General features: G+C 42.6%; 1 protein-coding gene across 1 annotated transcript in view; it reads left to right on the top strand.

Annotated features, from left to right (window-relative positions):
- Positions 1 to 12955: 12955 nt before the first annotated feature.
- The window catches only part of KLHL3 (kelch like family member 3), a 114419-nt gene continuing 102459 nt past the window's right edge, over positions 12956 to 24915 (top strand). The window contains exons 1-2 of the mRNA XM_036849221.1: positions 12956 to 13179; positions 24626 to 24745. Of these exons, the coding sequence (XP_036705116.1) occupies positions 13124 to 13179; positions 24626 to 24745 (176 nt within the window). The 5' untranslated portion in view covers positions 12956 to 13123. The remainder of the gene's footprint in view (positions 13180 to 24625; positions 24746 to 24915) is intronic.

Below are 24915 nucleotides of genomic sequence, written 5' to 3'. Positions count from 1 at the left end.
TACAAAATGGTTACCTCTACTGGATATTCTCTTTTTGCCCTTCCTGTTTCACTCCATACCTTTCTGTTCCTCGCTTTGTGTTCTTGGAAGGTTGATTCTTAAAGAACTGTATACTCTCTTCTTTGGTTTCATGTTGAGTTTGGACAGTGGGAGAAACCAACAGGAGGTCTGGAGAGTGACAAAAAGGTGAGGTCAAGATATTTGTTCCCCCTGTCCCCCAAGTACACATGCTCAGCAAACAGGTTATCGGGGGCTACAGGTCTGCTCCAGTGGCCCTCCCTTACAGCTCTGGGTCTTTTCTGGCTTCTGGTAACCACTCCATCCTATTGCTACCTCAGGCTCCCTTTTTCTAGCCCCAAGATGGTTCACCAAACCTTGTTGGTTTTCCTTAACTGTGCCCACATCCTTGTAAATAGTTCCTTTTATTAAAACTCTTTAATAACCCTGTTTGTGCCATCTGTTGTCATCCTTTCAGTGAAAAAAAATCGCTTCCACGTTTTCTAGTGACTTGATCTCCCAGGCACCACCAAACTTGAAGATCTAGCTATTTGCACTAAGTTACTCTCCCCACCCGTCATGAGTTTTCCCACATTGTTTGAAATTCAGTGTCTCTCTGTCTCCTACTATGTCAGGTTAAATGTATGACTTCTCTCCTTCGTGATTCAGCTGGAAATGCAGCAGTGAACAAGAGACAAAAATCCTTGCCCTCAGTAGAGCTTATATTTTAGTGGGGGGAGATAGATAATGAAGCATAATAAATTCTATGGTATTTAGAAAATGATGTGTGGTATAGAAAAATTAGGGTAAGGAGCTGGGAGTGCTGCAGGGCAGGATGTTTGTGAAGGTAGTGCAATTTAAAATGGGGTAGTATGGGTAGTTCTCTCTGAGAAAGTGGCATTTGAACATAGACTTGAAGGAAATGTGGGAGTGAGCAGTGTAGATGTTTAGGGGAACAGCATTCCAGGGAGAGGCTTAGGAAGAGCAAAAGCCCTGAGGCAGGATTGTGCCTGGACTTTTTGAGGAAGAGCAAGTTGGTCAGGGTGGCTGGAGTTGAGGGAAGAGAAGCAAAGGAGTAGCTGATCACAAAAGAAAGGGCTTTGTAAACTGTTGTAAGGATCTGGGCTTTTACCACATGATTGGTGAACCATTTCACGGTTTTGAGCAGAGGAGGATCATGATCTGCCTTGAATTTTAAAAGATTCTCTCTGATTTTCTCTTTCTTAGAACAAAATTTCTATTCCTTTAGTTGTTATGGTTGGTTTCGATGAGGGTTTATGAGAAAAGCAATCAGAACAATTTGGATTAAGGTGTAAAAAGACCCACAATCTCTTTAATTCTATTATAGGCACCTGCTTTTTGGAGAGAGAGATTATTCTTTTTGACTGAAATGAATTTTTAATTGTGATATGCTGTCTTTAGAAGGAACTACTTGCAAGATTGGCCCTTGCCTGGGCACTTGGATTTAGGGAGTGTTCCCACTGTTCCCTAACTGATGAAGATGGTTCACGGTGTCTAGACTGTGCAAACAGTATGATTTATGCTAAATACCGCCTTCCTTCTGGGACTCTAGAGTTTTGATAGGCGCTAGGCAGTGGGTACCTATAAAACTTGGGAGTACTTAGTCCTTGAGCAGAAACATGACACACAAGTGTATTCTGTGTGACCCCTCATGGTCAGAGAGAGCATAAAGAGGCCTGCACTTGGGTTCCTCCAGACTGTCTGTGTCTTTTCTCCAAATGATCCTACTGTGTATCTTCACTATGTGTCTGTAATAAACTGTATCTGTGAGTGTAAGACTTAGCAGTACTGAGTTCTGTGAGTTCTTTTTAGTTCATCTCTGAACCTGGTGTTGTACTTGGGAACCCCTGAAACAGCTAACTTTTTTTTTTTTTTTTGGTGTGTGTGTGTGTGTAACCAAGTTAAGTGGAAAACATCAGGTTGTGGGTAGAAGTTGCAGTTTTGGAAAACCTATCACATAGGTCAGTCAGCTCTGTGTCTAGTGGAGAGCTCTTTTGAGCAGTTTCTGCTTTGTTAATTCCTTTCGTTTTTCCAAAAGCTCTAGGTCTTTTCATTATTGCAGCTTCTAGCAGTTTTGAGCATGTGGAGACTCACTGCCACCATGTAAATCCTTTGTAAGCAAGTTTATAAAAAGGACTGCCTTGTAAAGATCTTTAAAATAATCTTAGTGAAGGCAATTGTTGACATAGGCACCATAAGTAATTCCTTAGGGAGGTAGGAAGTACAGCTACTAGAAGCAACAGCATCTGACAACAGGTGTAGGTATGTCAGTATGTTAGAAGGATCACACTTCGTTTGCCTGTATACACTGCAGTGAAATGTGTAACAAGGTGGTCTGATTTAACTGCTTTGTATTACTCCCCTTGGAAGGAAGTTATTCTGTTCTCATCATGAAGTAAGATTTTGGTATGGAGAATATGAAACGTGGGTCACAGAAGGGAGATTGTGGCAAAAATGCCCATTTGACATACCTCTTCTGAATTTCTATTTATTGCTGACTTCAGAGTCACAACCAGTTCCCTTCAAATCTCTGGATCCATATATTCATGAGCTTGAAAGCTTTTATTTTCATTTGGTGGAACTATTTGTTTGCTTCCCTTCATTTGAGTTTAATCACAGTTTTGTACTTTTATAACTGAAATTGCAGACAGTAACTTCTCCATCAGGCTGGAAAAGATGATGAGTGAGGAGGGTAAATATGGATTTATTTGGTAGGAACCACTAAAGTATCCATACCTTTTCTCTAGCACTCCAATGCTAGGAATTTAACCTAAGAAAACAATTCAGTGAAAGAAAAACAGTCATTGCACAAAGATGGTCATTATAACATCTATAGCAAGAGATTGGAAACTGATGTAAATGTCAAACATTAGGGAAATGTTTACTAAATTGTGCTCTGTGAAAATGTGGGATATTAAAAATCCATTGGCCATCAACAGGTGAATGGATAAACAAAATGTGGTATCTATATACAGTGAATTATTATTCGGCCATAAAAAGGAATGAAATTCTGATACATGCTACAACATGGATGAACCTTGAAAACATTATGCTAAGTGAAATAAGCCAGACACAAAAGGACAAGTATGACTGCACTTATCTGAGGGATCTAGAATAGGCAAATTCACAGAGACAGAAAGTAAAATAGAGGTCACCTGGGGCTTGGGGAAGGAGGGAATAGAAAGTTACTGTTCACTGGGTACAGAGTTTCTTTGGGGATGATGAAGAAGTTCTGGAGATGGAGAGTGGTAATGGTTGCATAACATCGCGAATGTACTTAAGGCCACTGAATTGTGCCCTTAAAAAAGTTGACGTAAGCAACTATACTCCAATAAAAATTAATTAAAAAAATAAAAAATGCCTGCAAAAAATAAATAATCTTGTTGGCAAAAAAAAAAAAAAATGGTTGACATGGTAAATTTTATGTATATTCTACCACAATAAAAATTATAATAAAATATGCAATAATAATATGTATTTAGTGTAATATAGTATGTCAGTGTATTAAAGTAGTGAGATTAAACAATTAACCCTTTTAAATTATTTTTAAAAATTTTAAGTGAAATCATGACAAATTGAAATTATCCAGTTGCAACTATTTACACTTACGAATACTTTTTTTAAAAAAAATTATTTATTTATTTATTTATCTATTTTGGCTGTGTTGGGTCTTCGTTTCTGTGCGAGGGCTTTCTCTAGTTGTGGCAAGCGGGGGCCACTCTTCATCGCGGTGCGCGGGCCTCTCACTATCGTGGCCTCTCTTGTTGAGGAGCACAGGCTCCAGACGCGCAGGCTCAGTACTTGTGGCTCACGGGCCTAGTTGCTCCGCGGCATGTGGGATCTTCCCAGACCAGGGCTTGAACCCGTGTCCCCTGCATTGGCAGGCAGATTCTCAACCACTGCGCCACCAGGGAAGCCCCCTTACGAATACTCTTTTTAAAGCTCCATGGAATTATTTACTAAATTCACAACTTTATATCTACTCCTTGTGTCCTACTCCCTCCTTCCTCAAACTGGAAGCTGTCTCTTACTCCACTGAATTCCCATAGTACCTTTTCTTCATTTCTCTTGAGTCTCTTGTTTTCTACCATTATTTATATGTGTCCATGTGCAGTTTCCCCAATCAGTTTGTAAGCTCTCTGGCATTCTGTTCTTGTAGAATTTATGTGGCAGCTTCCTGGTACAGCCCATCACGTAGAGTAAGATATTCAGTGAGACTGAATTATAAGCATGCAGTCGTATGAAGGCAGAGAGTGACCAGAATGTCTGAGCATACTTTCTCATGGGTTTTACATTACTTTAACCATGTGCCTGCCTCAGTTCTCTGTACCTGCTAGAAGGGAAGACCTGACCTCACCCACATACGCATCCCTGTATTCTTGACTTTGGGGCTATGTCTCATCTGTATTTTACCTCTTCATGTAAAAAACAGCTCAGCTTTCTTTGTAACCAGAAAGGAAAGGACTAGAGAGATGAGCCAGGGGCAGCAGATAGAGGACCGATGGAGTCAATTTAAAGTTGCAAGTACCTATGAAAAAGTTGTAAGTAGGAATTAATACTTATTCTTGAAGGAAGCAGATTTTTGAACCTTCCCTAAGCCATTGATGTAGTCATTAGGTTTTGCTTTTCTCATAAAGATATGCACATATTTACCAGCAGAGGGCACCAGTTGCAGGTTGAAGATTAGAGGAAGATGGAATTCTTAGGGGGACCCCGAAAGACAAGTGTTTGCAATGTGCTGGCCTGTGTGAAGCACCCTGCTTGCTGCTATAGTTGGTCTGGCTTTTCTTTGACTCACCCGGGGTCCAGTGATGTGCCTCCAGTTTTCCCCAAGAGCAATCTTTGGCTAGGCCTGCTTGGTAACCTAAGGGACCAGAGGAATCCAGGGTTAAGGACTTTATAATAGTAGGTGTTGGGAGCCTTGGATGCCAGCTTGTGTTAATATCTTTAGGGGTTCAAATGCTGTTGTTCCCCATCTTCAGGTGAGGTGGAGAGGGCATTAGGCCAGGCATCTGAGGATCTGGTCCCACGCCCCACTTGGCCACCAACTCACTGAGTGGTCTTGAGCCAGTTGCTTTCTCTCTCTCAGCCTCAGCTGACTTTTCTCTAAAATGGAGGTAGTAAGATAGGGGTAGTGCCTGCCAAGCACAGTAGTTAGTAGTGGTCTCTGAGGTCAGGGAGACCTGGGGTCAAACCTATGGGGCTGTGGTCAAGTCCTTATAAGTCTCAGAACCTCAGTTTCCTCACATTTATTTGTTTATTTATGTTCCAGTTGAGCTTATATTTACTGCATTACTTTTGAAAAGAAAAACATTTTTTCTTTTTACCTTTTGACCCCCTTCACCCATTTCTCCCTCCCCCAACCCCCTGCCTCTAGCAACCACCAATCTCTTTTCTGTATCTGTGAGGTTTTTTTTTAATTAAAAAAATTTCTTAGATTCCACATATGAGAGGTCATACAGTATTTGTCTTTCTCTAACTTATTACACTTAGCATAATGCCCTCGATGTCCATCCATGTTGTCACAAATGGCAGCATTTTAATGTTCTTTATGGCTATATAATATCGCTCTGGGTGTGTATGTGTGTGTGTGTGTGTGTGTGTGTGTGTGTGTGTATCATCTTTATCCATTCTTTATGGCTATATAATATCGCTCTGGGTGTGTATGTGTGTGTGTGTGTGTGTGTGTGTATCATCTTTATCCATTCTTTATGGCTATATAATATTGCTCTGGGTGTGTATGTGTGTGTGTATCATCTTTATCCATTCATCCATGGATGGACACTTTAAGTTGTTTCCATATCTGGGCTATTGTAAATAATGCTGCAATGAACATGGGGGTACATACATCTTTTTGAGTTAGTGTTTTCGTTTTTCTTTTTTTTTTTTTAAAGAATTAATTTTATTTATTTTTGGTTGTGTTGGGTCTTCGTTGCTGCACGTGGGCTTTCTCTAGTTGCGGCGAGCAGGGGCTACTCTTTGTTGCGGTGCGTGTGCTTCTCATGCGATGGCTTCTCGTTGTGGAACACAGGCTCTAGGCGTGCGGGCTTCAGTAGTTGTGGCAAGTGGGCTCAGTAGTTGTGGCTCGTGGGCTCTAGAGCGCAGGCTCAGTAGTTGTGGTGCACGTGCTTAGTTGCTCCGCGGCATGTGGGATCTTCCCAGACCAGGGGTCGAACCTGTGTCCCCTGCATTGGCAGGTGGATTCTTAACCACTGCGCCACCAGGGAAGTCCCTCGTTTTCTTCAGATGTATACCCAGAAGTGGAATTACTGGATCATGTGGTAGTTCTATTTTTAATTTTTTGATAAACCTCCATACTGTTTTCCATATTGGCTGCACCAGTTTAAATTCCCACCATCAGTGTATGAGTGTTCCCTTTTTTCCACCTCCTCACCAACACTTGCTTCTTATCTTTTTTTAAAAAATTTTTAATAGATCTTTATTGGAGTATAATTGCTTCACAATACTGTGTTAGTTGATGTTGCACAGCAAAGCAAATCAGCCATATGCATACACATGTCCCCATACCCCTCCCTCTTGAGCCTCCCTCCCACCCTCCCTATCCCACCCCTCTAGGTCATCACAAAGCACTGAGCCGATCTCCCTGTGCTATGCTGCTGCTTCCCACCAGCCAACTATTTTACATTTGGTAGTGTATATATGTCGATGCTACTCTCACTTCACCCTTCGCCCTCCCACTCCATGTCCTCAAGTCCATTTTCTATGTCTACCTCTTTATTCCTGCCCTGCAACTAGGTTCATCAGTACCATTCTTATCTTTTTGATATAGCCTTTCTGACCGGTGTGAGGTGGTATCTCACTGTGGCTTTGATTTGCATTTTCACGATGACGCATGATTTCCATGATGTTGAGCATCTTTTCATGTGCCTGTTGGTCATCTGTATGTTTTCTTTGGAAAAACATCTATTCATATGTTCTGCCCATTTTTTAAATCAGATTTTTTTTTTGGCTATTGAGTTGTATGAGTTCTTTATATATTTTTCATATTAAACCCTTATCAGATATATGATTTTTTTAAGTATTCAAATATTTTCTCCTATTTTATAGGTTGCTGTTTCATTTTGTTGGCTGTTTGCTATGCAGAAGCTTTTTAGTTTGATGCCATCTCACTTGTTTATTTTTGCTTTTGTTACCTTTGCTTTTTCCCCAGCATATATTCTTGGTTCCTTTGTTGTAGATTAATTGATCAGATACCTGTGGGTTGATTTCTGGGCTCTCTGTTCTGTGCCATTGATTTATGTGTCTGTTTTTATGCCAAAATCATACTGTTTTAATTAGTATAGCTTTGTAATATAGTTTGAAATCAAGGAGTGTGATGGCTTGGCTTTGTTCTTCCTTCTCAAGATAGCTTTGGATATTTGGGTTTTTTTTGTAGTTCCATACAAATTTTAGGATAATTTGTTCTATTTCTGTGAAAAATGCCATTGAAATTTTGATAGAGAGTGCATAAAATTGGTGGATTGCTTTGGGTAGTATGAACATTTTAACAATATTGATTCTTCCAATCTACGAGCATGGAATATCTTTCCATTCATTTGTGTCTTCTCCAATTTCTTTCATTAATGTCTTGTAGTTTTCAATATACAGGTCTTTCACCTCCTTGGTTAAATTCATTCCTAGATATTTTGGGTTTCTTTGGATGCAACTGTAAATGTGGTATTTTTCCATATTTCTCTTTCTGATACTTCATTATTAGTGTATAGAAATGCAATAGAGTTTTGTGTACCGATTTTGTATCCTGCAACTTTACTGAATTTATTAATTCTAACAGAGGAGGGAACTCTACTAAACTCATTTTAGGAGGCCAGCATTAACGTCTTACCAAAACCAGACAAGGACACCACAAGAAAAATATTATAGGCCAATATTCCTGATGAACATAGATGTAAAAATTCTCAACAAAATAATAACACATTGAATGCAGCAATATATTTAAAGGATGATACACCATAATCAAGTGGGATTTATTCCAGGATTGCAAGGATGGTTCAACATCTGCAAATCAATCCTTGTGGAACACCACATTAACAACACGAAGGACAAAAATCATATGATCATTTCAATAGAAGCAGAAAAAGCATTTGACAAAATTCAGCATCCATTTATGATAATAACTTTTAACAGAGTGGGTATAGAGAGAACGTACCTCAATATAATAAAGGCCATGTATTTTCATATTCAAAGGTGAAAAGCTGGAAGTTTTTCCTCTAAGATCAGGAACGGGACAAGGATGCCCACTCTCACCACTTTTATTCAACATAGTATTGGAAGTCCTAGCCAAAGCAATTAGGCAAGAAAAAAGTAAAAAGCATCCAAATTGGAAAGGAAGAATTAAACTATCATTATTTGCAGATGACCTGATATTATATATAGAAAACCCTAAAGACTCTATCAAAAAATTGTCACAACTAATAAAATTCGGTGAAGTTGCAGGATAAAAAGTCAATATACAAAAATCTGTTGCATTTCTGTACACCTCACATTTAAAACAAGGATAATAGTCCCTTCTCACAGGGTTGTTGTGAGGATTAAATGAGAGGGGTACATGTAAAGTCTTGAGTACAGAGTCTGGCCCAGAGTAAAAGGTTAAGGGCTGAGAGCTGTTATTACTATTTGGGGGATGTTGTCTTAAGTCCAAGGAGATGAGGGACATGAAGAACTTTGTAAGCTTTAAAGTGCAACACAGATGCCACGGGTAATTATTGTCTTGAATATGTTCAGGGCATGGGTTCTTCTACCTCACAGGAGGAGTCCTGAGGGAAGCCAAGCATCTCTCTGGATAATATGCTGTTCTCTTTACCTTTTGACTTTTTTGGACCTCAAATTCCTTTTCATTTTCTACCTGGCTTCCTGTGCTGGGGGCATGCTAAGCAGCTACAGGGAGAGTCTACTCTCATCAAGGGTCCAGAATCTGAGGGGAAGTTTTGGTGATACAGGTGTGGTGGGTCTTGATTTAGCTTTGGTCTTGCCTGGTTCTTGGTGACCTGTTGGTAATAGTGACCACTGAATGGCTCCAAGAGAGGCCCAGGGCTGGGCTTCCTGGCACAAGTTACCCTGGTTGACTTTCTTCTTGACCTCAAAACTAAGGACTCACAGAGATGTAGTTTGGTAGCATTGGCATAGGCAATGCAAATAATAGCTGCTATTGGTTACTCAGTGCCTATTACAGGCCAGGCTCTCTGCTAAGTGCTTTATAGTCTTGAAACCTAACAACACTGCAAGGTAGGTACTATTATTATCTTCTTTTTACAGATGAGGAAATTGAGACTTGTAAAGTACATTGCTAAGGGTCATGTTTCTGGTAAGTATATTCAGACCCTGGTCTGTCTGATTCTGTTGGTCTGAGCTCTTTTCTTTGTGGTCTTTCCATTTAGCTGTGCATTAGAGTCACCTATGAAGTTCACTAAAATTCCTGCTCCTTGGGCCCCAACTCTATAGGTGTGTGGTAGAGCCTGGTACTGTAGTATTTTCTTTCTCCCAGATTTATTGAGGTATAATTTACATAAAATAAAATTCACCCACTTAAGTGTCTAGTTTGATAAAATGTAGTAGTTGTATACAATTGTGTAAGTATCATCACAGTCAAGATATGGAACACTTCCATATCCCTGAAAAATTTCCTTGTGTCTTTTGATCCTCTGATGCCTACAGTTTTAACCCACTGGGCAGATGGTTCTGATGCACAGCTAGGTGTGGGGCTACTATATGTGTTATGGTGCCTGCACATGTGAAGAACTGAGGCTCTAGAGAAGCAGGATAAAAGCAAGAAAAGAAGAAAAAGACACTTAGAAGGAAGAATGATGGGCCTTGCTACCTCCAGATAAGCTGTGCTGTACAGGCTCCTTGTGGAGAGATGGGGTGTGGAGAAGAGAACTCTCTAGACCAATCCCACTTAAAAGTTTTTTCTCCTCACATGGTTTCTTCCTCAGCCACATAGAGCTGGAGGATGCTGAACAAAGTTGGTGTACATGGCTGGGTAAATTGCTCTGGGATGGAGAGGTGGGTACTATTAGTAAGCTGTGGGAGAAGCTTTGGGTATGGGGAGGAGGGCTAGCAAGGAGGTGAGACACTACCGCTGGGAATTCCAAGGATGGGACCTCTTCCTCCAGGTAGAGATTACTTTGGTTCCTCTGACTTTCCTCTACTGCAAGAATCCAATAGTGACTCTCCTTAATCTGAAGTCCAGTTAGGAAAGTTAGCCTAGAGCAAGCAGGTTCAGGCTGTGGCCCAGAGAACACTTGGATAATAATGTAGAAAGTGTAAAGTGTAGCTCTGATACTAGAGAAGATTTGGGTGGCAACTTTGCGCCAGGAGTCTGGAGACTTTGATTCTTGGTTCAGCTCTGGCCCTGGTTTTGCCTTTCTTTTCTCAATGTCCTTCTTTAGGTAGTCTCTGTTCAGCTTACCTCTCATGGATAGAGTGGGGAATAAAGTGAGCAGGTGGTAGCAGTATGGTTTCAACACATACGTTGTAGTGACGTTGGTTAGCTTGGCAAAAGTAGGTTGCAAAGGAAATTGTGTAAAAATTTTATACTGGCTCTCAGTAGTTGTATGTTGAAACCTGAATATGCTCAGCCCTTCAGTATTTTCTGATCTTTAAAAATTTTCTCTCTGGTTTGTTAGATGTGACACTTCTCCCTTTCCTTTTTTTTTTTTTTTTTTTTAATAAACAGGATTATTTATTTATTTATTTTAAAAAATATTTATTTATTTAATTTATTTATTTTCCTTATTTATTTATTTTTTTTGGCTGTGTCGGGTCTTAGTTGCCACACATGGGATCTTTATTGAGGCATGTGGGATCTTTTTTTCCTTATAGCCTGTGGTCTGCTTGGGTGTCTCTCTAGTTGTGGTGCACAGGCTTCTCTCTAGTTGTGGTGTGAGGGTTTTCTCTCTCTAGTTGTGGCGTGCAGGCTCCAGGGCGCGTGGGCTCTCTCGTTGAGGCGCGTGAGCTCAATAGTTGTGGCATGTGGGCTTAGTTGCCCTGCAGCATGTGGGATCTTAGTTCCCTGACTAGGGATTGAACCCGCAACCCCTGCATTGGAAGGCGGATTCTTTACCACTGGACCACCAGGGGAGTGTCCCCCACATCCTTTCCTATATGGTGAAGTTGTGAATGAGGGTATGAAGTTGTGAGAGACTCATCTTATTCTCGTGTCCCTTTTATGAATCACCCACTCGTCTTCCTGGTGGATGTCTGCACTCTGGCACGGATTCTGGGATTCAGTTTCCTTATTTGTGATGTTCAGCTTCTGGTCCCTGTGATTCACCTCAAGAGGAAATATCTGGAGCAGCGCCACAAGGCTGATTAGAAGAGGAAGGGGCAGAGGGAGAAAGATAGGAGGGGTATTGTTGTGAAAGGAAGAAGTTGTGATACAGGGCTATAGGTTGTAAATAAAATCACCCGAGCCTCTTCTCACTTGAGAACGAATGAGTTTGGGTAGTGGCCTAATGGCCTCATCTAAGAGTACATTGCGGTGTCAAGGGCTGGGGGTTATTTTTAAGGGTAACACGCTAGACACTTTGAGTTCAGGAGGCTGTATAAAGTTTAAGTTACTCTTAGTTTCTGTTACCTCAGTGTCCAGCTTCCCTCCCTGTGGTCTCAGGGCTTTCTGGCAGTGAAGACATTTATCAGGTCAAAATTATAACTACAGTAGGTTTACTAAGCATCCCTCATACTTTCACATACATCACGTTATCCTCCCTGAAGCCCCCTCAAAACATTGGAGTCCAGTAAAAATTTCTTCTTAACCTTACAGATTACTCTAATGAGGAGAAAAATGGAACATTTAAGACATTTTTAGCATCATGTGATTTTAGAGCCAAAAGGGACTGTAGAGTCTGACCCTATGTTATGGATGAGGGGCTGAGGTCCAGAGTGGAGAAAAGACTTACTGAAAGTCACTCAACCAGCTAGTGGTAGTACGGGTCCTGAAAAGCACAGATGTGACCCAGAGAATTCCCAGAATATAGATGCTCATGTATGATTTTTCTGAGGCATCAAGGAAGCTTCTTAACCCATTTTTGTGGCTAACCAAACACCAGTGGCTGATTGCCCCCATTTCCTCTATGTCCCTTGACTGTGGCTATGAGGTACAGACTGGCCTCCAGCGTGCCCCAGGATTATGTGTTTGCATTAGGTGGGTCAAAATTGAGGCTCAGCAACTAGAGATTACAGGGTGCGAGAGATCTTTGGCTGCAGATAGGGATTCAGTGGGACTTACTGGTTGGAGCCACAGCTTAAGTCAAATTTCAACATGACAGACTTTAAGAAGGTATTTTAGGGTTGTGCTATGGAACTTGTGGTCTTTTGGTGTGGCCTGGGGAAATAAATGTACGTGGTACCATTGTGGTGGTTTTACTGCAGTTTAGCCTCTTGTAGTAAAATAGTGTTTGTTTCAGTTCCCTTTTTCTAATTTCTCTCTGCGTTCTTCTCAGTTCTATCAGGCTCTTTTGCCCTAACTTCTCTCCATCTATCAGACTCTCAGAGCTGCTGTAGGTTTTGGGAGGAGGAATTGGAAAATGAGCTGTGACCTACAAGTCAATTTCCCCAGGTGGATAAAGTCCACTGTAAGCCACAGAGGGGCCTCCTCATTCCAGCAATCTGACCAGGCTGACGGGCTCGTAGTCTATGGGGGCAGGGGAGGAGGTGGGGGCCCGTATTTCTTGGGCTAGTGAGGGACTGCCTGAGTCTTTGCAGTCTAGGCAGAGGAGGCAGGAGGCACTGGGGTGGGCTAGTCGCCTGGGCTGGGGATGCCTGGGCAGATGTGGAAGCGGCTGGAAAGGTGGCACCGTACTTGGGTTGCTGGCGCTGCGCTGTTCCTAGGAGACGGAGGAGCAGCAAGCCTGTGGGGGAGGGGGAGCAAGTGGGTTGCTGCTTTTAGCAGCTGAAAGGGCTGCAGGGAGCTCTGGGTAAGACATTTTCTGCTGCTGCTGCTTCTGCGGTAGAAGCTGCCGCGAGTAAGAGGAAGGAGGATCAAGAGGGGAGGAGGCTTCATTTGCAGCCATGCTGAATCACTGTTGCTGATCAGATCTCCCGCTGGTTGGCTGGGAGAACCGAGAACAGGGCTAGGATCCTCCAGTGCATGCACAGCTCAGCGGCTGCTACCCTGTCTGGGCCTCACACAATGGACGGTGAAAGGTATGTTATGTATAAGTGCGTGCGTGCACGCACGCACGCGCGCGCGTCTGAGTGTGTGCGTGTGTGTGTGTGTGTGTGTGTGTGTGTGTGTGTGCGCTCGCGGTGCAGCCACCAGCTTTGCGTTGGCATTGGTTAGACAGGGTTGGAAGACCTGGTCACTGATGGATCCCAGCGGGCAGCAGAGTCAGAGCAGGGAAGCCCCTTTCCCCAGAGATCTGGCTTCCACAGAGGCAGGTCTGGGTTTGCTGGGCAGCGGAGCACCCTGAAAAAAGGGACTTGCTGGCTGGTGTTCGGGAATAGTTTCAGCATGGGCTGAATCAGGCTGTTTCAAGGAGGCGTTTCCCTTTCCTGGCTACTTTCCCGGGGTGGTTTTTCTTTGGTGGGGGGTTTTTTGATATCATAGCAGGGCTGGCCTGACATAGAGTGCTTGCATTTTCACTCTGAAGTGCTCACGTCAACACGCATGCCAAGCTGATGTCTTTCCTAACAGTGTGTGTGTGTGTGTGTGTGTGTGTGTACCTGTATACACACACAAGTTCAAGTAAGAAGGAGAGAAATTCATTCAGGTGACACTTGCTCTGAACTGACTTCCATTTGCATTGAAAAGTTTACAAATGATACTGGAAGTTATATTCTTTAGAGAAACTCTTGCTCCTTCCATCAGGGGTTTCTTTATGAAATAGAACTTAACAGATGGGAATTTAAGTATTTCTGTTGAGCTGGATCTAACTAGCGAGGGATTGTTTCCCGGCAGGCACATGCATTTTAATAAATTTTAAGCTGTTATCTGAGGATCTGATTCTTTCATCGTGAAGGTGCTCAGTGTGGTGCAGGGGCGGGTCATTCCTCTGTGTGCTAAAACGTCCCCTCTTCATTCTGTGGGTCTGCGGCTGGTAGAGAACAAGGCTTGCCATTTTCCTTGAGGTGAGAAGACTGCAAGAGCGGTCAGGCCATGGCAGTGGACAGCTGAGGAGGGAGGGCTGCTGCTCTGAACTGCCGGTTTGATTCAGATGGTAACCAGCTGGTTAAATGATAACAGGTTCCACTAAGTCAACACTGTCTCGAGAGCACCTCAGTACGCTTTCTTTTGCATGGATTGTCCCAAATCTTGCCCCATCTCATGGGGCAGAATGATGTCATTAAACATCTCTAGACCCCATTAGAACTGGCATGATTGTTTGGTGTCCTCTTGTCTGAAGAGGCCCCCAGGGATTGTATTTCTTGATGTGACTCCCAGGAAGAGATCGGGACATTTTAGACTGAGAGTGGTGCTGGTACAGCCTCTCCTTGAGTGCCCTTTGCAACAGGAGCTTAGTGTTGGACTCTGTGTGGCCACTGGCCGACAGAGCATCTGAAAGCCTGCTTCCTTGGGACAGAGGTGCACAGTGTCCCCACCTTCTCTTACTGGTCTGGTAGCCAACAGAGGGCAGCAGTGATGTGAATGGAGGTTTAGAGATTCTAGATTTGCTTACATATTGGGGCTGAAAGGTCCACTTCAAACTAGCAGCAGCAGATCAAAGTACTGCTTCCCAAGCATTTTGGGGTACTTACTGTGTCCTCAGTTTTGTGTTCAGAAATGTAATGGGTCCTTGCCCCCAGGAGCTCTCTTGTTCTTCAACACTCTGGTGCCTCTCAACTGGGATGGCTGATGTCTTTGGCATTACAACACCTAGTTTTTACACATGTTCTTTTAGTTTTTCCTATCAAAGGCAGAGAAATCGAAACCTTGCAGCTTCCAGTGTTCACCAGGTCACCAAGCTCACTACCTTTTGTTCCCACTCCAAGACCAGCTTACCCTGCCAGGCATTCAAGTCTTGTGAAATTTGGCTCCAGTCTCCATTCCCACAGCTCACCCATACCGCTACCAAGAGATCTGTGGGTCTCTTTTGTGATCACCCATCCTGTACAGTACTCCATCCAGTCTCAGATCCTTAGCTTCCAGAGTTTGTTTTTGCCTGGAATGCCTTTTGCTTCTACTTTTCCAAAAGTTATTCATCTATCAAGGCTGTTTTAAAATTCCACTTTGTCTTGGAAACCTAAGCTTTTCTGGTTCTGGCAGATGTTCTTCCTAATTCCAATTCCATAGTTGGGTACTGAATAATAGGCCCACCCACAAGACGTTTTTGTGCGTTTGTTTCATATAAGTCCCCAAACTGGGAGGTAGGTCCTCAAGGGCAGGGATGCTGCCTGTATCTCTGAATACTCCACATTAACTGCTATGTGGCTGCACACAGTAGGTGTTAGATAATTATTTGCTGATTAGCTGATAACTTTTGTGGGAAGCTCTGATAACTAAAAAGGAAGCTCATGAGAGAGGCGAATGAAACCTTTGGCCAATAGGTTCATCCTTGGATATCAGCCTTATTATCTCAGCACGGGTAATTGACCCCATGGAATGCTTTGAGGTGGGGGCAGAAGAGGGGGAAGTAGCCTTGTTTCACAAGTTCCCTGGGAAACTCAGGGCCAGAGAAGCTGAGTGACTGGCCTAGGATCACATGTCAGACCTCTGGGGACGGGAGGGATCCTGGGTCTGGTTCTTCCACACTTAACCCGCTGAAGCTTAATTGGAGCTGTTTTTAAGCATTAAAAATGTTCAGCCAAGAGATTTCTAATGAACAGTTTTCTTTCTTTGTCATGAGGGTATGAAAATCATGGGCTTTGGGGTAACATAGAGCTTGCAGTAAATCTATTTCATAAACTGTATGACCTTGAGTGTGTCACATTTTTTCAGAATTAATTTTTCTTTTCAGTGTAGAGGGACAGTTTCCATATCTCATACAGTTGTTGTGAAGATCAAAAGAGGCAATTTAGATAAAGCACCTAGTAAGTTTTTCAGGCACAGCGTGAGTACTCAGTAAATGGTAGTTGCTGTTATTGTTGGTGTTCATCTATTGCCCTGTTGTACTCCATGGTTTGTGCTTGGATAGTACCCAGGGCTAATTTTAGGGCCTTCCTATATTTATAATCCAAAGAAGATTTTGTGGGGCCATTCCCATGAGAAAATTAGAGAGCTCTTATCAGGTCATCATCTCCCATCCACCTAAACTTGTCTCCTCACAGTAAGATACCACACAGGGCGTGGCACTTCATCTTGTAGGATTCACCAACACCTACCTTAGTCCTCCTTTTTATAGACACCCTGAGGCATCTGGATGCTTTAGTGGTTTGGAACCATGAACTGGATACTCCTTTGTTCAGGCCAAAATCTTAAGAAGAAACTGTGAATTTACACTCACCTTTGCAGTATCCCCTAAGCGCTCCAGCTCTCTACAGAACCTTCTGATGCCAAGTTTCCCATCTCCCTCTGTGAAGAATCATTGTGCCTTGATCAGTCAGAGGTAGATGACTTTGTCTTCTGTTTTGCATAGGAAAAGGGTCTCCAGCTCTCAGCCACTACAGTGATAAATTGTGTGTGTGTGTGTATAGAGCAGATAGACATTGAAAATGACAGTAGCTCTGGCTACTGGGACTTAATTTAAGTTCTGGAAATCAGCCTTGTGGTTGGATTACAATAAATTCCCAACTTATATGAGGTACCTAGAATGGTCAAATTCATAGAAGCAGAAAGTAGAATGGTGGTTGCCAGGGGCTGGGGAGAGAGAAAAATGGGGAGTTATTGCTTAATGAGCATGGAGTTTCAATTTGGGGAAATGAAAAAGTTCTGGAAATGCATGGTTGCACAGGAACATAAATGTACTTAAAGCCTCTGAATTACACTCTTAAAAATAGTTAAAATGGTAAATTTCAAGTTACATATATTTTACCACAGTTACAAAAATTTACAGGCAAAGTCTCTGGCATATCCACAAGAATTGCAGAGAACCACAACTTTTGGAAGAAGCATCACAAAAAGGGGAAGTTGGTTGTCCATTTTTCGTAAAATTGTGGTGGTTTTCTTCATCAGAAGCATCGGGATGCCCCTGATTGTGAGGGGCACTGCGCGCCCAACAGTGTGCCGTGAACTTGTGTGAGCAGTCCTCAGAGGGAGAACGGCTCGTCCTTATGGAGGAGAGCCTGCTCCTGGAACTGCAGGAACTTATCTTTCCATCCTTGATCAGGAACAGATAGAGCATATTTTTTGAAAGAACATGACATACACAGCCAATGCTCTCCAAATGCTGAGTGTTGCAATGCCAGGTGTGACACTGGCAAGACCTAGGGAAGAGCAAATGTTCAGTGTCCTAGCCTTTCTCTTTTCCTCTCAGCCCTCTCCCACCCCTAGAAGGCATGGGTGGAAACTTCTGTAGAAATTTTTGGGCATCACTGCTGCCTGAAGCATATGTGCATTTCAACCATGATAAATGAAACCAAAGTTTCCATTTTGGAAATACCTTTTGGTGAAGCAAGGTTTTCAACTGCAAGAAAACAAAGTCAGTTGAAAGAAACCTCTTGATTTCCCCACGCCCAGATTTGGGTTTTTAGGCTTCTGCTCCTTGCTACGTTTTAGATTGTTAAGACACATCCAGACAAGAACATTTTTGGGTAAGTTTTCTAAAGCAAGTGTTTTATTTGATGAAATTTGCCATTGTAGAATGACCTAATTTTTTTCAAATTCTGGATAAACCCTAAAACTAGGTTAGACTTAAAAAAGCATTAATGCACTATGTAAAAAATAACTTGAACATGTTTTGTTCTTAGATATTTTTTTTCCCTATCAAATAAGTTCAATGGTTGTCAAGTTAGAAATCTGTAACTTTTTATAATTTAAAAGGATTTTCAGACTCTCGGCCCAACTTTCCTGGATTTTTCTTTTTAACTTGTGAAAGTCTATTGTAGCCTCTATCAAAACCACACACATGGAAGAGCTCAGCTCTCCTAGTCAAACCAAATAGAAGCTTAGCTTCCAAAATGCCACATAATGAGGCTGTGTTTTCTTTTAGCCTTTCTCTCTCCTTGTCTCATTCTATCTGTCTGAACTCAAGTGTTTCTCTTATGTTTTACATTTTTTATGCAGCCCGCTTAAGAGATTTTCCCCTTGGTTTTGAAGGAACCTATCGGTGAATTGGACTCTTAGGAATGTGATTAGTAACATACCTGTTCTTGAGCTTGTTTATGAAGGAGCACATTATAAGAATGGCAACAGCTGCTGGCCAGCTTTGATGAATCATGACGGGCTTGTGTGGAAATTCTAAGTTCTGTATAATTAATAATATCAACTCCCGTACATAATGCAGTTCCCCACAATCAGTGGAGTGAAACAGTGCTATGTCACAGGTCCTAGGGGATTCAGTCTGTTTCATTTAGCCTGGTTTGGCCATACCATGAAGAACCTCAGAGAGTGGATCATAAGGATTGAGCTCCCATTGGCCGATGGGCAGTGGACATTATCACAAGTCAGTGCACATTGCTATTAAGAGCATAGGCCCTGGAGTCAGACCTGGGGTTGAGTGTCAGTTCTCTACTTAGTAGTTATGTGGGACTTTTGGACAAGTTTTATCTCGGTGCCTCGGGAGATAATACCTCATAGGGTTGTTCTGAAGATAAAATGAGATAGTAGAGGTAAAGTAAGCTTTCAGTAAATGTTAACTGTTGCTGTTACCCAGGAGCTGTAGCTTACTGATACATATCTTCCCTGTGTCCATGTGTCCTGTTGCAGGGAATCAGCTGATGCTGTGAACTGAGGTGGCACTGTGAAAGTGTAGGAGAATATGGAGCTCTATAGCAGCCTGTGTGTAGGGGGTGTTTTTTGATGACAGGACTGCACCATCACACCCTGAATCCTGCAGCCTGGGTATCTTCAAGTGCCAGGTCCTTCCTTCATCCAGATGCAGAAATCTAAATTTGGTCATTTTGTCCTTGAAGTTTAGGATTGAGAAATATGCTAGATCTGCAGTTTGCCCAGAGCCTGGTAGGTTCCGAAATCCTCTCTTGTCAGTTTCCTTTGCTGCCCAGACTTGGAGAAGTGGAGTCATGCTGATGAACTCATCATGACTGAGGTACAGCAGTCAGAGTGTCACTTTATTAATTTGCGATGAAAAGTATTACTGGCACGATGTTCCTGAGGGCCTGCTACCACTTTCTTGCTTCCTGAAGGAGAACCATGGGGGAGGCCAACTTGATCAAGAGGCTCCATTGCGAGCTGGGGACTGAGTTAGGACATTTGAGTGTTTATAGGTTTCAAGTTCCACAACAGGGATCTGACCTGAGGCTGAACCAAATGATTATACGATGATTAAATCATATCTTTCATAGATAGTGTTGGATGAGCTGGACCAAGGGCTTTCTCAGTCTGATTCTTTTTTTTCGATTTCCCTTTCTAAGGGACACTTTTGTTGAGGGATTTTAATGCATTCGGCATAGTCTTAACTCCGACTCAAGAGTTGTGTTGCCCTCTTTAGGTGACTTTGACTCTCTTTATTCTGTCTCATCTATAGCCTGACCATAATGTGCTTGGGCTCTGTGTGTGTGGCCCGTGCTGCCTGAACTTTAGTTGCATCTCTTGAAGACTTGTAGTGGGGATGCAGTCCTTAACCCTCAGCAGCGTTTCTTAGACGCCCATTTCCTCTCCTCCCCATTCTCTCACACCCTGGATGCTCTGGAGCTCCTCGTTTGGCACATCCCCCAAACACTTCTGCACAACTGGATGCTCAGAGGTTTTTATGTCTCCTGCTTTGCTGACATGCCTTCGACTGTCCTTTCCTTTCCATTTTTTGCCTGGATTTTCCTTAGTGATGGAAAGAGCCTAAGAACTGACACAGTAAGCAGCAACCCTTCTTGCTTTCTTCCTTCTACTCTAGTTGAGTCTGGCTTTCTCTTCTCCGCCCGCCTCCACATCCTCCTGATACTGTATCACCAATGCAGAGGACTAGACTGGCTAAGAATGCCCCTCCCCTCCCCCCAGCACCTCCTATGGGGAGGAGGGTGGGGGAAGTTGAGAGGGATAAAGCTATAATTATTCTAATGAGGGGATGTGAGGAAAGATGGAATAATTGACGGGTATACCTCATTTACTTATCCATCCATTCAGTTACTCAGTAATCATTTATTGAGCACATGCCATGTGCCAGAGGCTAAGACTATAGAGGGAAATAAGACACCATCCTGGTTCTCATGGAGCTCAAAATCTAGGGTGGGCAGTGGTGTGCAAGAGCCAGCACTCACCCACTTGCCGGAGCTGCTTGTTAAATTTTTAAGAATTTTGTGAGTCAGTTATTAAGTACAGCCCTTATTAAAAATTAAATTATGTAACTTACTAATAAATTACATTAAAAACAAGTGTAGTAAAGACTCATCACTTTCTAATTATTTTGCTAATATCTATGCCCTTTAGATTATGTCTATTATACTTGTGTAGTGGAAGTACTATATGGTGGTATAATGCACATCTCTTCCCAGCTCCATGTGTTCAGTGAGATCCCATTGGTGGCTTGAAATCTGCCATGGTGGAGCTATCTATACCAAGGAAATTGGCAAATGTTACAAATCAGGGCTCCCTTCTTTGTAACCAGCTGTTACACATTTACCAGCACACACTCTGTGGGGGAGAGAAGGAGTAAGAGGAGTAAGAGGACACAGAGAGGTAAGAGGTAACTACAATATAATATAGAGGGAAGCACAGAGTACTGTGGGAACACAGAAGAGGGCAAGTTAGTCCAGGGTAGTGGAGGATGATAGAGAAGACCTTCAGCAAGAAGTCTGAAGCGCTGGTGGGAATGAGCTAAACACAGGGGACAGTGGGTGGGGATAGGGCAAAAGAGCCTGGTTTATTAAGGCAATTGTGAGTATTTTAGTACCTCAGTAACAAGAAGTCTTCAGGACAATGATGAGATTATGCAGGGCCAGGCTGGGTCTCTGACACTTATTCTGGATGCAGTGAGGAACCAGTGAGTGGTTTCACACAGAACATGCCATGCGCACAATGACATTCTGTAAAGATCATTCTGGAGTCTGTGAGGAAGTTACCGTAGTAACCCAGGTGAGAGATCATGATGGCCTGGACTGAAGTCGTGGTAGCAGTGATCGTGAGAAGGGAATGGGGTGGAGAGATATTAAAGGACCTAGGACCGATGGGACTTGTGGTTATATGCGAAGTGAGAGAGAGAGAGGGAGGGAAGACGATATCAAGGATGATATCCCAGTTTCTGCCTTGGATAGGCGAGTGGGTAGTTGGTTATACCTCTGGGATCGAGAATATAGATAAAAGAGTAGGCTTGAGGGAGGGTGGGGAGCATGAGTTGAGTATAAGTTACTGTGAATAATCTAAGTAGGGGAGTCAATTCAGACACTGGATACATGGCTCTGGACTTTAGAGGAGAGGGGAGGGTGGGAGAAAAGGCTGTGGGAGGTGGCGTGCCATGAAGAGGGCCTGATGTTTAGAGTTTATGTATTTTTATGTATAACTTTTATAATTAATAGTCTGTGTGTATTGATTTGTAGTTTAACTCTGAAGACCAGCTCTACTTTCATTTTTTTAAATTGTTGGGTTGGGGGCAGTGGTTGGGGCAGACCATCCCTTTCTGCTGTGCTGTCTACCACTGTGGGGACAGTGAGAGGTCTTCAGATTAGAGTTCATTGATGAGAACGATGTAATGAAGACCTGCTGTGGCCATGGCCCTATGCTGGGAAGGCTAGGCTGTATGAGAGTCCTTGGACGCACAGTCCTTGCTCACCAGGAATGTCGAATCTATCATGAGGGGGCTGGGTGGCTAAATATGTGCTATGAAAAGGTACTCAAACACAGGTCAGTATTCTATGTGCCAACTGAGTTACAGGCCAGAAATACTACAGTGGTTTAGGGAAGGCAGAGATCACTTAGGACTGAAGTATTCAAAGGGCTTCACAGAGGAGGCAAAACTTAACTCACTGGACCATTCTGGAAGTCTGGAAAGTGCAAAGTCCAACACAACAAGGGAGAGCAAGCTTCCCAGTTACTAGTCACAGTGGAGGCTCTTGTCAGTGCTTCCAAAATGGCTCTATTTGGTCTACATCTCTTCCATGTATGTAAAATAGAACTAATAATTTCTGTCCCCTGGGCTTTTATGAGCTCTAATCTTACTAGTTCTCTGTCAGAAACCTTCAGTTGTTCCTGATCAGTACCAGATTATATTTTCTCTTCCTGTCTTTTAAGTGTCTCTACAGTTTGAAGACAACATTTATAATGAATATTTGTGCAGTGTTTTACAGTTTCTAAATTTACTTCAGGAATGCAAGTATAGTGTAGTATTAGAAAATATATGTCATATACCACATTAAAAGATTAAGGGGAAAAATCTGTATGATCATCTCATTAGATTCACAAAAACATTTGATAAAATTCAGTTTAACTTTATGATTAAAAAATAAAACACAAGGGAGTTTTCTTAATTTGATAAAGGCCATCTGCAGAAATCCTAAAATTAACACACAGTGACGAAACACTACAAACATCTTTTTTAAAAGCAGGAAGATGACAAGAATATTCATTAGCACACTTTATGTTCAACGTTCTGTGATATATGACTAAAGGTGGCATAACAGGTGAGTGGGAAAAAGAAGAAGTATTCAATAAATGAAATTTACAAGAAAAAATTAGATCCGTATTTAATATAGTGACATAAAAATCAACATCAGATAAAATAAGGGCTTAAATATCAAAAGCAAAAATGTTAAACTTTTATTATAAAATAGAAATTTATATCCGTCTGGCATGGAGTAGGGAAGGACACTAACTACAGAAGAAATTATACTTGTGGAATTTTTAATATGAAGTTTTTTATCTTTACTGGGTTCTCCCCTTCCTTGATAACATTCTCTGTTTTGAGATTTTCTTCACCTTTTTAAACACATGATTCTAATCATCTGTCTTGATATTTATCATACTGTGCTCAGCTAACTTCTTTGCACCCAGAATGCAGGCAGTCCCCAAGTTCAGAGGTCTGTAGCTTACATTTTCATGCTGAACTGAAAGTGGGAAGGAAGCCAGGAGAGGCATCTATCCTGGTCAGACAAGCTGTGGGTCTGGCATGCTGATTATATTGGAATGTTCCAATGGTTACCAATCCCAGTGTGAAATCGAGAGAGACTCTCAGGTCCCCAGAACTTCTTCTTAACCATAGCTACACCTATGTTGAGCCAATTTGCAAGGCTAGGTGGTAGCATAAACAGAGGCCCGCTAGGGGAAGGCAAAGGAAGCTACTCTCAGTGTCTTAGAGTTGGAGTGAACTGTGGGTCCCCAAATCTACACAAGTGGAGAAGGTTCTGTTTTTCTACTATCAAAGCAGAGCTTAACCTGGTCCAAACAGACATAACTCCAATGTCCTGGACTTGACTTGGAGCTGAATAGTTTTATCAGTTTGGGGAGAAGGTCCTTTCCTTACTCATTTTTTGGGTTCTTCTTTCCCACCCCACCATCAAGTTGAGACTTATTGCTCAGGAGTGATTGGGCATCTAGCTGGCATCCCATAGGAATCTGAGTGTTTTGTCTTTGGTATAGAGGGCTTTGAGATTATGGGCGGCTCTTGCTAGTCACCACCTGCTCATTTAGCCCACATAGGTAGTCTTTTTATAACCATTACAATCCCTTGTCGTTCTATGGGATTATGGTTTTGCCAAAGCTTTCACTCTTGTGCTGCTGTTCTCCATGCTGTAGCCAATGTGGTCCTTCTAAAGCACAAATGTGTTCACCTACTTCCTGCTCCACTTCTTTGCTTAAAACTCTGATGGCTTCTCATTGTTTTAGAATGAAATCCAAACTCCTTAGCTTTGTTTATGACACTTAAAAGACTGCTCAGTCTTCTAGCCTTTTCTCTTGATACTCTCCTTTAGTTTTACTGAACTTCCAGTGCTTTGAACATACTTGACTCCTTTCCTCTGGGTCTTTGTTCATATTGTTTCCTCTGCTGTTTCCCATCTTCCTTTTTACCTGGCTAATTTCTGCTCTTCCTTAAGACTTCTGTTTTTCCTCAGCTTCTAGCAAGTTTTTCCTCAACCTGCCAGCACTGGGATAGTTGCCTATCCTTTGTGCTTCTGAGAAATGTTTACTTGGCTTTCTCTGTCACTGAACTCTAAGCTTTGTGAAAGCAAGGTCTGTGATTTCCTTATTGTTGTGTTTCTCTGGAATTTAAATACAGTGCTTGGCACATAGTAAACTCCTTTAAATGTTTGTTGAATGAACCAACATCCCTGTGAAGTGAGTGGTATAGTGCTTAATCTCCCCTCACCCCCTACCCTTTTAGGGATGGAGAGATGGAGGATAAAGACCTCCCACAAAGTTACACCTGTTCTTGATGGAAGAAGCTGAGCTCGGATCTGAGGGGTGCATTTTCTGAGGGGTGCATTTTGCACTGGAAGATCCTGAAGAAATTCCTGACCCAGTGATTTCCTTCCCTGCTGGGTCTGTGGTGAAGAGAACAGGCTGACAGAGATGCCCCTGGTGGGTGGGCAAATGCATGGGTTTGTGGCAGTTGGATGAACGAGTTTACCAACATGTGATCCTCTCTTTCCCTTCCCACTCCCTTCCTGTTCACAGCATCAAGCTGAGCTCCCAGCCCCCAATACAGGCTGGGGATGACGAAAAGAACCAGAGGACAATCACTGTCAACCCTGCCCACATGGGGAAGGCGTTCAAGGTTATGAATGAACTGCGGAGGTACTTTTCCTATTTTGCTCATGCCCTTTTGGAAGGAACTTGCTGGGTGAGCGTCATCAGGGACTGAGAACGAGGTCAGAACACCACCAACCAGTGAAGTCTGACTCTTCCTCACCCACACTCGTCAGTTGGCTTTCCCTTTCAAGCTAGAGATAGAGACAGAATGGCTT

Source organism: Balaenoptera musculus, chromosome 3 (assembly GCF_009873245.2).
Source record: "Balaenoptera musculus isolate JJ_BM4_2016_0621 chromosome 3, mBalMus1.pri.v3, whole genome shotgun sequence".
Taxonomy (NCBI): domain Eukaryota; kingdom Metazoa; phylum Chordata; class Mammalia; order Artiodactyla; family Balaenopteridae; genus Balaenoptera; species Balaenoptera musculus.
This window is presented reverse-complemented; position numbering and strand designations above follow the sequence as displayed.